The 14,715-nt window shown below is 40.6% G+C and overlaps 1 protein-coding gene across 1 annotated transcript; it reads left to right on the top strand.

The window, feature by feature from the left end:
* The first annotated feature begins 305 nt into the window (after positions 1-305).
* ACTR8 (actin related protein 8) lies at positions 306-14,195 on the top strand. Its single transcript, XM_028719066.2, has 13 exons — positions 306-708; positions 2,915-3,085; positions 4,062-4,172; positions 4,805-4,909; positions 6,917-7,090; positions 8,283-8,376; positions 9,123-9,255; positions 9,332-9,485; positions 9,738-9,833; positions 10,597-10,737; positions 12,761-13,025; positions 13,249-13,412; positions 13,955-14,195. Exons 1-13 carry the CDS (start codon positions 577-579, stop codon positions 14,096-14,098), a joined length of 1,884 nt encoding a protein of 627 aa, XP_028574899.1. The 5' UTR covers positions 306-576; the 3' UTR covers positions 14,099-14,195.
* The last annotated feature ends 520 nt before the right edge of the window (positions 14,196-14,715 follow it).

Here is a 14,715-nt window from a genome sequence, read left to right as displayed (position 1 = left end):
AGATACCACACTTGCTGTCCCTGAGTGCCTTTGCCATTCCTCTTGCCTCAGGGACGTAGCCAGGATTTATTTTTTATTTTGGGGGGGTGGGGAGGCAATAGGTCTGTTACGTATTTTTATTTCAGTTACAGATCTGAAGAAGTGTGCATGCACACGAAAGCTCATACCAAGAACTAACTTAGTTGGTCTTTAAGGTGCTACTGCAAGGAATTTTTTTTGTATTTTTATTTATTTGCTTGATGGGGGGGCGATGCACCCCCACGGCTACGCCCATGCCTCGCCTATAAAAAAACACAGCAAGGCAGGAGGGGAAGAAGTTAATACATATCGGGAAGCTCAGCTAAAGCACTAAGACGCGACTCAGGCCGTCTTGCGGCGGCCGCTCACTTCCGCCTGGGCCTTGTCTGTGCGCCACACCCGCCGCCGGGTGGCTGGAGGCTAAGGAAGGGGTCGGGCGCCGGCTTCCTCGTCGCAGCCTTTTCGGGGCGGAGAAGAAGCGGCCTCCGCCTCCGGCTTCCCGGAGCAGCCCGCTGCCTCGCTCGAGCGACCCACGGAGGAAGCGGGTCGGGGTCGGGGATGACCCAGGCGGAGAAAGGGGAAGCGGCGGCGGCGGAGAATGGGAAGGACAAGGAGCGCGACAAGGAGAAGGAGCAGCGCGGCGCCAAGAGGCCCATTGTGCCTGCCGCCGTGCCGGACTCCCTGCAGGAGGTGAGCCCCGGCTTAGGCGGAGAGGCTCCTCCCGTGGCCCTCGGGGGGGGGTCGCTCTCGGCTCTGGCGGCGGCGAGGCCCGGGAAGCACGGCGCTCTGGACGGGGTTCCTTCACCTCCCCCCTCGCGCACAGTAGCCTCTGCCCAGCGGGATCCCCGCACAACAGCCTAGGCCCGGTTTCATAGGGCCGGCGGAGTCAAGTGGTGAAGCTTTCCCTGGGTTGCGCCCCTTCAGAGAGGTGTCTCACGATGGGATACTTGGACTTGCCTTTTATTTTAAGGGCTTGAACTCATTGCAACATGGAATAACGCAAAGCATGTCAGCCTCGTGCATCCTGTTTTCTGATAGGCGGAACACAGTATGAATGCTCTATGTATTAAAATATATTGCAGATCTCATTTGCACCTATACAGTATTTCCAAGCAGCAGTTTACTCACTGATCTTTAATTTTATTTGTAAAGCACTTCACTTATATGCCAGCTGTATTGCCATCTTATCAAGGATGTGTGAAAAACCTTGAGCTGGTAATGAAAATGCTATGGAAGTGAAGTACCTTCCCTTAGGGCAGCTAATGCTGTTTCAGTGTGTAGGGACATTTAACATGAATTTAATGCAGCAGAAACATATCCCCTGTAGCATCCTATGAAAAGAGGTTCATATTAGTTTATAATAGTAATATTATACAGTGGTGCCTCGCAAGACGAAATTAATTTGTTCCGCGAGTTTTGTCGTCTTGCGATTTTTTTCGTCTTGCGAAGCACGGTGTCGGGAAAGTTTTGGAAAAGCTTCAAAAATCACCAAAGTCTTTAAAAACCTCAAAAAAGGCTACCACACCGCGTGCTATGAGTTGCTCCTCGAAGTCAAGTCGCAACTGTATTAATGGTGTTAAGAAAAAGGAAACAAACTTGCAAGACGTTTCTGTCTTGCGAAGCAAGCCCATAGGGCACGGGTGTCAAACACAAGGCCCGCGGGCCGAATTCGGCCCGCCAGACCTCGTCATGTGGCCCGTGTAGCCGCCGCTAGCCTTCACCTTTTATTCTCACTTTTTTTTTTTTTGACACAAGAAAGCCGCCTCTTCAGCGCATGCACGGCAGCCTACAAGCCAGAGAACATCTGCCCTCTAGCGCCGCCGGCCGTTCTACACAGGAAACCTCCACTTTACATGCATTCAGGAAACCTCCACTTGTTTTTATATTGAGCGCGTGCAGTAATAATTGAATGCAGTGACAATAATTTATGATAATAAAGAGTGGACACATAGTCCTACAGATACAACCGGCCCTTTAAGGGTGACCAAACTGCTGATGCGGCCCTCGATGAATTTGAGTTTGACACCCCTGCCATAGGGGAAATCGTCTTAAGAAGCAGCTCAAAAAACCCTTTCGTCTAGCGAGTTTTTTGTCTTGCGAGGCATTAGTCTTGCGAGGTACCACTGTAGTGCCTTCTCCTATAATTGATGGTGCTCACTATTGATGCTGTCTACTGATGTTGACTGTTAGCCTTGTTGTTTAGTCGTTTGCAAATGAGATCTGTAATATCATTTAATAAATAGAGCATTCATACTGTGTTCCGCCTATCAGAAAACAGGATGCACGAGGCTGACATGCTTTGCGTTATTCCATGTTGCAATGAGTTCAAGCCTTGGGTTCTCTGAATGTCTAAATGATATTAGCATTTCCATAGTTGTACCATATTTTGATAAAATTGTCTGCATCAGATGTGACACTCTTGGCATGCACCCTTTCTGTCAGTTTTTCAAATACAGCGGTACCTCGGGTTACAGACGCTTCAGGTTGCACGTTTTTGGGTTGCGCACCGCACCGAACCCGGAAGTACTGGAACGGGTTACTTCCGTGTTTCGACGCATGCACAGAAGCGCAGAATTGCAACCCACGCAGACGCAGAGCTGTAGGTCGCAAACATGCCTCCCCCACGGATCACGTTTGCAACCTGAGGTTCCACTGTACAACAATTGTCCATCTAAAACACTATTCCAGATAGGCAGAAAAACTTACGTAAATGTCCTTTGTGGGAGGGGAAAGCACTGTTACAGAACTTAACAGCTATAGTTTGCTGATGGCAGCTCAAAGTGTAAAAAGATACAGATTTTCAAAATGAGGCATAGACTATATGTTTGGGCGCCTACTGAGTACTGTGCTTTGCTGGTTCCTGTTCCTGTTTGTTTATCTATTTTACTATTTTTAGCAAATACAGAGCAACTTCATTGTTGTGATACATCCTGGCTCAATGACTTTAAGGATTGGAAGAGCTACAGACACACTTCCTATTGGCATTCCTCACGTCATTGCAAGAAGGCACAAGCAGCAAGGGCAACCCACATACAAAGACAGTTGGCTTCTAAGGGAAGGACTCAATGTAAGTCTTAAAATTTGAGTATTATGTTAAATTGAACTGTTTCATTTGAACTACATTGTTTTTTTTGGTGTGCTAATTTTCCTAGTCATCCTTACTTCTTTGGGTTGCACGATAACAGCTTGCCTCTGTAATAACATGTGTTTGTCTTGCATCATCTATACCAGCTACATATGGGAATTAACACAGGCTATGGCATTAAACTTGCTATAAATGGCACAAGATTTAAGAGGGACAGATTTTTGCACCAAGCACTGAGGACCACATCACACAGGACTCTCTTTTATGTAGATATCAGTTCGGCACAAAAAAATTGAATGTACAATGTAATATTATATATATATAGGTATCTTTTTTTATTCAAAGGTCACCAGCAGTTCTTTAATTTACACAGGCATTTTCTGCAGAGTAGTGTAGCAAGTATAGTTTTTCTGGCTTCATTGATAAATCACCTGCTTCTGACAATGATGGCTATCATGAAATCACAGTCAAAGGAAAAGTAAAGAAAAATGAAAATATTGTCGAAATGATTGAGCCAGCAGATTTAAAAAATGGCTTTTTAAACAAGGAGTGGGAAAGGTATTGTTTTGTGGATCTGAATGGGAAATGCATTAGCTTACTCTGCTCCTCAAACATTTGTGGTCTCTAAAAATGCAAAGTCCATGGACAATAGAAAGAAAATCATAGCAGTTTTGCAAAGGACTATGTTTGATTCTGAGCTTTCTTTTTGGGGCAGAGGGAGAGGATGTCAACGTGCTTTTGCAGCTGCTTACATTTTATTGGTTAGAGAGCTATTTTAATGATTCTTTTGTATTTTTAGGGTGTTTTAAGTTTTATTGAATGTATTGTAAACTGCCTTGATATTTTACATGAGTTTTAAAATATTTGTAAAAGTATTTTGAAAATAATTTCATTAAGAAAGTCAAAAGACCCACTTCTATGTTTAGAGGACGGTTACTTATTGTTTGCTTTTATTTAGAAACCTGAAAGTACTGAACAAAGACAGAATGGTCTTAAAATGGTTGACCAAGCAATATGGTCCAAAAAGATGTCAAATGGTGCCAGACGTATACCAGTGTCACCTGATCAGGTATCTCATTTATAAACTGATTGATAGAAATTGCTTTTTGAGGTGTGTAAAAGCAGTGAAAAGCCTGGTAGCAGCACTAATAAATCTAGGATAGTATTCAACTACGTTTTAGTCAGAGTAGGCCCATTGAAATCAATTATCATGACTAAGTTAGGTCCATTAATTTCACTTGATCTACTATGACTAATCCTTACTTGAACACCACCCCAGTCTTCAAAATAGTTTAAAGGCAGGAATGGACCATAGCCCTTTGCTTGACATTCAGAGGATCTCAAGTCCAATCTGTGGCATCTGAAATTTAAACAAGACCAGGTAAGCAGCTGATGTGAAAGACCGAGGCCCTTGTTGCTGACCACCGGTCAGATTAGATAAAACTTAGCTAGGAGAAAACTTAGCCTTAGCGGGCTCGTCTAAGGCACTCTCCTATGTTCCCTCTGGAAATTTATTTTATGTCATATAATAGTTCAATAGAGGGATAGCAGTTCAACAGAGAGATATACATTACGATAAATTTTGAGCAACTCATATAGCATATGATTACACGTTTGTGCACTTAAGATAGACTTTGAAAAATAGTTTCATTTTAAGTGTGACCATTTCTCCCTATTCCTTGTTTCAAATTTACATTTCAGGCCCGATCTTACAATAGGCAGATGAGACCTGCTATTTTAGATCATAGCTCTGGAACAAAATGGACAAACACTTCCCATCATCCCGAATATGTCATTGGAGAAGAGGTAGGAGCACCTTGCCTCGTTTCATTAAAAGTAATTCTCATCCTGTATCTCATGTACAGTTAAGCAACCATAGGTATTTGAGCCGCCCAAAGTGGCTGGGGAAACTCAGCCAGATGGGCGGGCTATAAATAATAAATTATTATTATTATTATTATTATTATTATTATTATTATTATTATTATTAAAAATGTATTTGGGAAAAACGCAGTTTTTACATTAGTTGTTTGTGGCACATGGATCTCCTGAAGTTTGAAAAAGAAGAAGCAATCATCTTGCAGTTCACACAGAAATCCCTGCTGGGTTGCCTTGAGGATATTCCTAATGCTCACAAGACAAGTGGCTGTTTACAAGCCTGAGAGAAAGAAACCAAATTAGTGAATGCAGATGGGAACAGAGCAATATGTTTTCATATGTAACCTATCGAATATTAACTTTTAAGCTGTTTTTATAACAGTCTTCAATTGAATTTTTAGTGTTTTAAACTGGTAAGAAAAACATCTTTGTCAGGATTCCTCCGCCACCCCTCTCCTATTGACACCGGTGGCAGACTTGGGGCTCTCAAATTTCAGCAGCCCCCTGTGCAACACTAAAATTCAGTCCCTCTTCACCTGTTGCTCTCTGCTCTACAGCCCCCTGCAGTGTGGCCAAACCGGCCATGCCAACCTAAAACTGACTCTGTTGACACTCTACTCATCCAGGGAAAATAGAACAGAAGACTATGCAAGGCAGCTGCTTTTTCCATTCACTGCTGCTGTAATATGGGTTCTGGAACACAGGCCATCAAGGGCAGTGCGGCAAAATGCAGTGTTTATGATGGTCTTATTTTAAGAACAGCAACAAAAAGTATTGCTAGTTTTCTACAGAGAAAATGGCATTCGGAACAGCATTTTCCAACGGGAAAAATGCAGTTTATACAGAGCAGTGGGCAAGCTTAATAATAAATGGTAATGTTACAGAAAAATGCAGCATTAAAAAAGGGACAAGGCAAGGATGCCCTCTGTTGTCACTGTTATTTATCCTAATATTAGAAGTGTTGACTAGAGAAATACAAAAATTGATGAAACAACAGGAATTAAGGTCGGGTAGAGAGCGTACAAAGTGAAAGCCTTTGCAGACGTTGTGTTGAAATTGGAAAATCTGATAGTAAGCGTCCCAACGGTAATAGAAACTATAACAAAATTTGGCAACTTAGCAGGATTCTGCATAAATAAGGGGGGAAATTGATAGTAAAAAGTCTAGACTCGGAGGCAAAAGATAAACTTGAGACTATCACCGGGGGGGGGGGTTGGGGGTTAAATATTTGGGGATATGGATATCCGCTAAGAACTTAAACCTTTTCCAGGATAACGATGTTAAAACCTGGAATGAAATTTAGTCTAGAAAAATGGACTAGAATGAACCATTCTTTGTTAGGAAGAATATCCGTAGTCGCAATGAATGTTTTGCCCAAGATGATCTTTTTATTTTAAACATTTCCCGGTGATAAATAGCCCAAACTGTTTCAAACAGTGGAAGAAAGATGTGACAAACTTCATTTGGCAGGGGGAAACACCCCTGAATTAAATATAAAAATCTGACAGATGTAAGAGAAAGAGGGGGCTTTGCCTTTCCAGACCTCAGACTTTATTATGAGGCAGCAGATAACATCAAAAAAGGAAGACTTGAGATGATAATGGGTGGAATATCAGGATATGCAGCAGATCAAGATTTCCCTAGAATGCCACAAAGAGATGGACTGAGAAGTCTTAGAAAAGTGATAAGTGGTGGATATTGTATGGCTTGTGTATAAAAGCTGTTAAAATGGCATAAATAAAAGTTTCTGTCTTTTTTTAAAAAAAGAATTGCTAGTTTTCTGTTACCACTAAAGGCTGAACAGTGTTGTATGTTTCAGTTTGCTTTGGAATGCTTTTTTGTGTTAATGTGTTACAGACTAGCAAATGTACAGAAATTCCGAGTGTTCACAATTAAACTTTGAACGAGATAAATATAGCCAATTCTTCTTTTCAGGCATTATATGTTAACCCCATGGACTGTTACAATGTTCATTGGCCTGTTCATCGAGGGCAGTTGAACCTTCACTCAGGGCCAAGTGGTTCCCTTACTGCAGTCCTAGCTGATCTTGAAGTTATATGGTCGCATGCAATACAGAAGTATTTAGAAATACCGCTAAAGGATTTGAAGGTGAGCTATGGCAGACTTCATCTGTTCATGACAATGACTGTCAGCGTTTCATCATTGTTGCTGCAAAAGGGTTTGACTGTTGAAGCCTTTGGCAGTCTGGGTCCTACATTCCTTGGTAGCACCTTCTTCCATGTATACTTCCCATCAGATCATCTAAAGCACTACTCTGTTTTAAAACCTTTAGAATAAGAGTTTAACTAATTCATTAATATCCCAGCCTTTCTCTAAAGGAGCCCATGGTGGCAAACATATCAATACTGAAACAATAGAATGAAAACAGTTAAAAACTCTTAAAAGTAATTGCTTACCCTCAAAACTATTAATTGCAGGGTTTTCAGGGACAGGTATTTCAGCCATCAAATACCTGGGTAAGCAGGAATGTTGTTAAATTGCTCCTAAAAGTTAATGAGAACAACACACCTCATAGGAGAGGGCATTCCACAAATGGGGAGCAACCACCAAGAAGGCCCTGTTAAGGAGGTGCTTAGTCGATCCTTTATAGCTATGGTGTTCACTGCAGTTCCCTACCAAGTGAGCTCTAGTTGTTTATATAATAATTAATTCCTTTATTTTTAAAAATACTTCTGCCCCACCTGATTTCACAAAGGAAGCTAACAAATCAGATAATAACAGTAGAAAAACAAATGACCCCAAATTAAACCTGCTTGTAAAATGCAAAATATAAGCGTGATTATCAAAACTAAAGAAAAGCCAGAGGAATTCTGGTTCCCTCCCTATTAAGATTTATAGCAAATGGCTGTGGTTGGCTTCAGGAGAGGGAGAGGATGTCCTGTTGTGCAGATGGAAGTTCTTGTGCTAGTTAGTACCTGCGTGTGCAGGCCGCATCCTCACCGCTTTGTGGCCTCCCTTGTGGGTTGCCGAGGGGAGAATGTGGACTCTGGCATTTTTCAGAGAGAATGAAAATCCTGCAATTAGCCCTCCTGCATTACAAGAATTGGTTCAACATCCAGGAGGAAATTTGGCACCTCACAGCCAAGGTCCAAAGCTGTTAGATTTCCCCATGCCCTGGATTAAAACATTTCAATGATGTAATTGGCTCTAGCTCTTAACCAATATTTTTGCTTCCTTCAATAATTGAAATTATTTAGATAGCTCATGGCATCAACCCGTTCCACTGTATGAAGACCAACAGACCGGAAAATGAATCCTAGTTTGTTCTTTTCTCTTTCAGTATTACCGATGTATTTTGCTAATACCAGACATCTATAACAAGCAGCATGTGAAAGAAATAGTAAATATGATCCTAATGAAGATGGGATTCTCAGGTAATAAAGCAACATCTGTGGTCAGCGGCTTAGTGCAAGGGTTTTGAAGGTACCTTTTGTTTCTAAGTTGGAATCATGTAACTTCCAGAATATTTTTTTGCCCTTACAGCCACCCATGTCTCAACCAGGTGAATAAATAGTTCAGCCTTTGGCAACATATATCATGAAATTAGTAATGTGCAACTCTATGGCCAAATTCTAAAGAAATTACTCCAGTGTTTGGTCAATACAAACTTGTGTTTGCTGAGTCAAAACCGTCTAATCTACTTATGTATCTTACAGCGTTTCAGAGGTATTGTCATCTAGTTTCCACTATAGGACAGGCCCCAACTGGATGTAACACTACTGAGATCCAGAGCCTCTGCTACAGTCACTCCCAGCTGTCTCCTACCAACAAGTGCATTGGTCAGATGAGTCCTGCTCCAAATAGCAATTTTCAGCTCACTGTCTAAAAGACTGAAGTTGGTTGGGAGATGCAGAGACATGAAACACTGATTTTAAAAAATGTTAAAATAGGGAAGCTGGAAAATATTATCATTGTGACATGTTGATCTATTTATGAAACGCATGGGTAGCAATAAACACATTTCTTCCTCTCTTTTGTTTAAAACACTTCTCAGAGTTTTATATATATAAAAGAGGGCATGTTATGGGAAGTGTTCAGTAGTGGGGTACATATGAGTAATGTTTCTGAATAGGGTAGCAAAGCAGTGTATATAACAGTATTCCTGCCATTTTGTTTTCAGGCATAGTGGTCCATCAGGAATCTGTCTGTGCTACTTTTGGAAGTGGTTTAGGTAGTGCATGCGTCGTTGACGTGGGGGATCAAAAGACAAGTGTCTGCTGTGTCGAAGACGGTGTTTCGCATCGTAACACCAGGTAACTATTATAAAGTGGCAGTAAAATTCAGGTGAAAAAAAGCAAGCCTTCTAATGGTTGTTGCTGCTTTTTTTAGGTTATGCCTTGCATATGGAGGTTCTGATGTGTCAAGATGCTTTTATTGGCTTATGCAGCGAGCTGGGTTCCCTTACAGAGACTGCCAACTAGCTAAAAAGACAGATTGCCTTCTCCTGCAGCACTTAAAAGAAACATTTTGCCATTTAGACCAGGTAAGTCCAAAGACCAAGATAAGGAGCTCCACACTTCTGATTTGCTGTTTCCCAGGCCCATGTTTGGTCACAATCTAGTGTGACATTACAGTTTTTTAGCTGCATAATTAATGGTAATAGAGGTTATGAAGTTACCAACAGTGGGGAGAAAACTGAAAATTCACATGTGTGGCTGATCTCTTCTCAGTGTAGTTTGAAAGATTTGAAAGTTCATTACAGCATTAATACCTTTTTCTGTGTTTTTTTTATCAGGATTTATCTGGACTAAAAGATCATGAGTTTCAAGTCCGTCACCCAGATTCTCCAGCTTTGCTGTATCAGTTGCGCTTGGGAGATGAAAAGTTACAGGTAAAGACTGGGTGGGGTATACATGCACATATGGTACAAAGAGGCTTTTCCCTCCTCTCACCCCCCTCTGTGCTCCCTAAACCTGTTATTTTGGTTCTCCTAACCCTCCAGGGTAGATTTAGCAGGATGCAAGAATGCAGACCACATTCTGTGTACACAACTTAGTTGAATCCTGCCCTATCATAGACATGCCCTGGGATGTAGATGCGGACTTAAGTGCAGAAGTCAATGGAAAATAGCGGGGTGTTAATTAGTTTTCAGCAGCTCAATCTGCATGTTTCTCTTCTTATAGTCTCATTGAGTGCTATGATATTCAGGAGATACACAGCAAATACAGATGTGGCATAACTAGCTCAAATGTTGAATTAAATAAACTTGATATATGTTTCTATCTACACATGCTGCTGACAGGTATCATATCGTTTGGAACACGGGGCTGTACCCTATGCAGCTCTAAGTCGCTTGTTACATCAGCAGAAGGATTTAAGTTTGTACAACATAACTTCTCTCCCCCCCCCCATGCACGCCCCCTAAATCTGTTCTAGTTGTTCCTCTAGCCTTCCAGAGCAGATTTGGGCAGGGTGTGAGAGGGGAAGAGTTCCATTGTGCAAGCGAAAATCCTTCTGCTAACAGAACAAGTGCATTAGATACCACCCCAGATGTTTATCTGCTTCTGAAACTGATTGCTCTGTTAGGAAGTGCAAGCAAGCATTGATGAAATGGTAAAGATAATTTTAAGCTCTTCCCAATCTCTCATGATTAGGCTCCCATGGCATTATTTTATCCAGCAACCTTTGGAATTGTGGGGCAGAAGATGACATCTTTGCAGCAACGATCACAAGGTGATCCTGAGGATCCGCATGATGAACATTATCTCTTAGCTACACAAAGTAAGCAGGAGCAGGTGTGTTGTGTGTCTTTTCCCTTGTTTTCTCTTCCTAGGAGACTTTTCTGCACAGATCTAATTATACTTAATTAAAGCTTTCCTCTTGGAGAATAGAGAGAAGGTTCATGCTAACGTTGTAAACTGCTATGTGATCGTTGGTTGAAGGGTGGTATAGATAAAATAAATAATAATAAAATAATAATAATAATAATAATAATAATAATAATAATAATAATAATAATAATAATAATATAGGCCTCATTTAGACCTCTGGCATGGCTGCAAGGAGTTCAGAAGCTTTTGCTTTCATTTTAGAACAACACCAGCTTGCTTTGTCATTTGAACCTGGATGAGCGGTGGTTAATCTCAGCTATAGTTAATTGAAGGAAGCCAACTTCAAACCACAGTTTATAAAGCTGGCTTGTTCCAGCTAAGCATAGTTAAAATTTAACACAGTTTGGGTTTGGACAGCATGCAAAACAGCAGTTCATCTAAAACAGAAGTAGCAGTTTCTGATGTTTTCATAGTCGTTCTGGATGAGAGCAAGTGAGCTCAAGGCTGACAGACTTTTATAAAGCTAATCTGTGCTTTAGGGTTACAGTGGTACCTCAGGTTACATACGCTTCAGGTTACACACTCCGCTAACCCAGAAATATTACCTTGGGTTAAGGACTTTGCTTCAGGATGAGAACAGAAATTGTGCTCTGGCGGCACAGTGGCAGCAGGAGGCCCCATTAGCTAAAGTGGTGCTTCAGGTTAAGAACAGTTTCAGGTTAAGAATGGACCTCCGAAACGAATTAAGTACCTAACCCAAGGTACCACTGTATATCTGAAGGCAGGCATAGTGTGTGTGTACATACTAACAAGAAGTATTAACAAGAATCCTTTCAAAGCATTCCATCATGTAACAGCAAGCTATCACTGTGCTTGGGAACTCATTTTTAAAAGAAAATCCTGACTAGCTTTTCAGATACATTTTAATTGAATAACTTTCTAAAGCAATGCCTGAAGTAACTGATATTCTAGTTTGAAGTCTTGTTTGTTCTGTTATGTTTTACTCCAGGAAGACCCATTTATCCTAAGTACAACCCAATAAGGCAGACATGTATCTACAAAATAATTTAGTTAAAAATGTGATCCCATTGAGATCCCAAGATGAAATTTTGTGGGTAGATCTTAGAAATATTTAATAATACAATTTCTTTGGAAATGTTAAATCAAATTAATTTTTGAATCACTTTTTAAAATTTAACATTTTGTAACCTAACTTTGAAATGTAAAGTAAGTCCATCATGTGACATATCATATTAAAGCCCATGATGTTCTGAAGAGATTGGTCTTTTTTAGTTTTGAAATATCTCAATTCTGGACTGAGATTTTACGGTTTTTGTGTAGTCAGACATGGCCAAAATTATCAATTTTTTAAAATTTCAAACTCATGACTCAAAAACAGGATGTGATAAAAAAATTAACTTTTAGATTTAAACTTAGTTTTGATCATTCAACAAGTGTACAAAATATTAAGAAAATTGGATGACATGAGGTTAAAAAAAATGGATCATGATATGGAATGACCCAGTATGCTTGATTTTATTGTCATTACCTTAGTTATGTAAAAGCTTTTTACAAAATAATAAAAGCAAAACTTCAGTAGTATTTCTTCAGCTACCACTCTGATCCTATAGTTTGGATCCTATAGTTTGGTTGCTATAGTTTGGGTGACACATGCAATAGCTTCTGCAAAGGTCGCTTTGATGGTATACTGTGTATGGAATGTGCTGAGCCATTGGAAATGGAAGACTTGGGTAAGGGAGCATATGGTGTTTGTGCCAAAGAATATGAAAATAATATGGCGAAAGGCCAGAAGTAGCAGTGTGGCTTTACTTGCCACTCAGTCCCTTAGTGTCAGGTGTGATATGTGGGACTGTTTTTAGCTGCAACACTCCTCACACCTATTTTGGCAGATGCTGTGGAATGTGTTTTGCATCTAACAAAATTGGATCTTTTCAAATGATAACCTGCCCTGTTTTGCTTTTTAAAGTCTTCGAAAGCAACAGCCGACAGGAAGTCGATTTCCAAGCCTAGTGGATTTGAGGGGGATCTGCGTGGCCAATCTGCAAGCGTTGCTGAAAATCTCTATCCTCCAGAAGTCGAGATTGGCACTTCGCACGGTGACTGCATTATGGGTGGAAATGAGTCTGAAGAACCCCTTACAGCTCACATGTCCAGGAAAACTGCTGTATCTCAGTTTGAAGGGAAAGCGTTGGGCCTTGACAAAGCAATCTTGCACAGTATTGATTGCTGTGGTAAGAAAACTATATGTACTTGTTTATTAACATTAATACTTTGGCCAAGATAGATTCTAGTACAAGGAGGATTCATAAGTTTGCAGGAACTAAATATCTACTCTCGCTCTCATCCATTTCTTCTTTAGTTACCTGGTTCGATCTGTTTTAATGTTAACGGCTAATTCTGTATTGTTTCAATTCATTCTTCACCGTTTACATAAAACTTATTTTGATTTCTCAGCATCTGACGATACAAAAAAGAAAATGTACAGTTCCATCCTGGTTGTAGGAGGCGGTCTGATGTTCCACAAAGCCCAAGAGTTCCTTCAGCACAGAATTCTCAACAAAATGCCTCCTTCTTTCAGGAGAGTTGTTGAAAACGTAGAAGTTATTACAAGACCAAAGGTACTTGTGTATGAATCTAGGCATGCTTTTAGGTCAGGGTTGGGAAATATTTTCTTTTCTGTCAGGGGCCACATGACTGCAGTGGTGGGTGGAGCTAGAATCTAAGGTGGGTGGAGCCACCTCCTCTGTCTATGTTAATACACTTGCTACAGCAGCTCATATCCTCTTCTAGTTAATTATAAATTGCAGTTAAATGTATTGGCCAGTACAGAATGTTATTTGTATATTCCAATAGTGTAGTCTATAGCGAAGAACATGCATTGGTTCTTTTGTGCAAGGGGCTTGATTAATAAACTAAAAGCCATCCCCTTCTGCCTAAAATTCATTAAGAACAGCAGCAACAAAGCGATTCTTCTTTTGCTACAAAAGTAAATGGTATCTTTTGTGCTGATTTGGGATTGTAAAGATTTTAAGCACTGAGCACAACGTCTCACAGTAGCCCATTAAAAACAGTAACATTCTTAAAGCAAATGTAAGTGGGTTTGTGGGGTTTAGTTTACACCATTTACCTTGCTCATTCTTTTCCTTTGCATTAATCGTAGGACATGGATCCTCGTTTGATAGCATGGAAAGGGGGTGCTGTTCTAGCCTGCCTGGATACAACACAGGAGCTCTGGATATATCAACGAGAATGGCAGCGATTTGGTGTCCGTATGTTACGCGAAAGAGCTGCTTTTGTCTGGTGATCTTGTGCAATATTTAGATAGGATAAAATGCTGAGTATTACTTTTTCTCTTTATAGCCCTGACATTTGTGTTTTTAATAAAATCCATATAAAAAGAATCATTTTTCTTCTGGGCTATTTAAGAAAACTGTAGTTGTTCTCAATATTTTCTTAAAGCTTTTCTCTAGTTTTATGCTTTGGAGTGGTCTCAATGAAGCACATGACCCTGGTCTAGCTCATATTGTGACTAAATTAATAATTCTCATTTAGTATGAGGGAGGTATACAGCTAGGGGTTGTCTCCATCTACTGCCCAGAACAGACAGTCATATGATTTGTTTAGCTCACTTTTCAGTTCCTTTCTTGCCTCCTCCAGGATCAGACCAGTATTTCAGCTATTCCTCTTCAGCATTTTCTCTCAGAACTTTATTCTCCCCCTACTCACTTCTTTCTTGCCTCTGTTGACTTCTCTTCCTCCACTTTAAAATGGGATGAGTGAGGAAAGGTGATAGCAAAGCTGATAAAAAATAGCACGTGTTCATACAGCCAGAGGCTTCTAAAGGTTATTGAGCAGGCACTGTTGAGTCCCCAGATGAGAGGTACCTGTCGGAACCGTGGGGTGAAAACCCAGCTGGACAGG

The sequence above is a fragment of the Podarcis muralis genome, chromosome 2, assembly GCF_964188315.1.
Source record: "Podarcis muralis chromosome 2, rPodMur119.hap1.1, whole genome shotgun sequence".
In the NCBI taxonomy this organism is placed as follows: domain Eukaryota; kingdom Metazoa; phylum Chordata; class Lepidosauria; order Squamata; family Lacertidae; genus Podarcis; species Podarcis muralis.
This window is presented reverse-complemented; position numbering and strand designations above follow the sequence as displayed.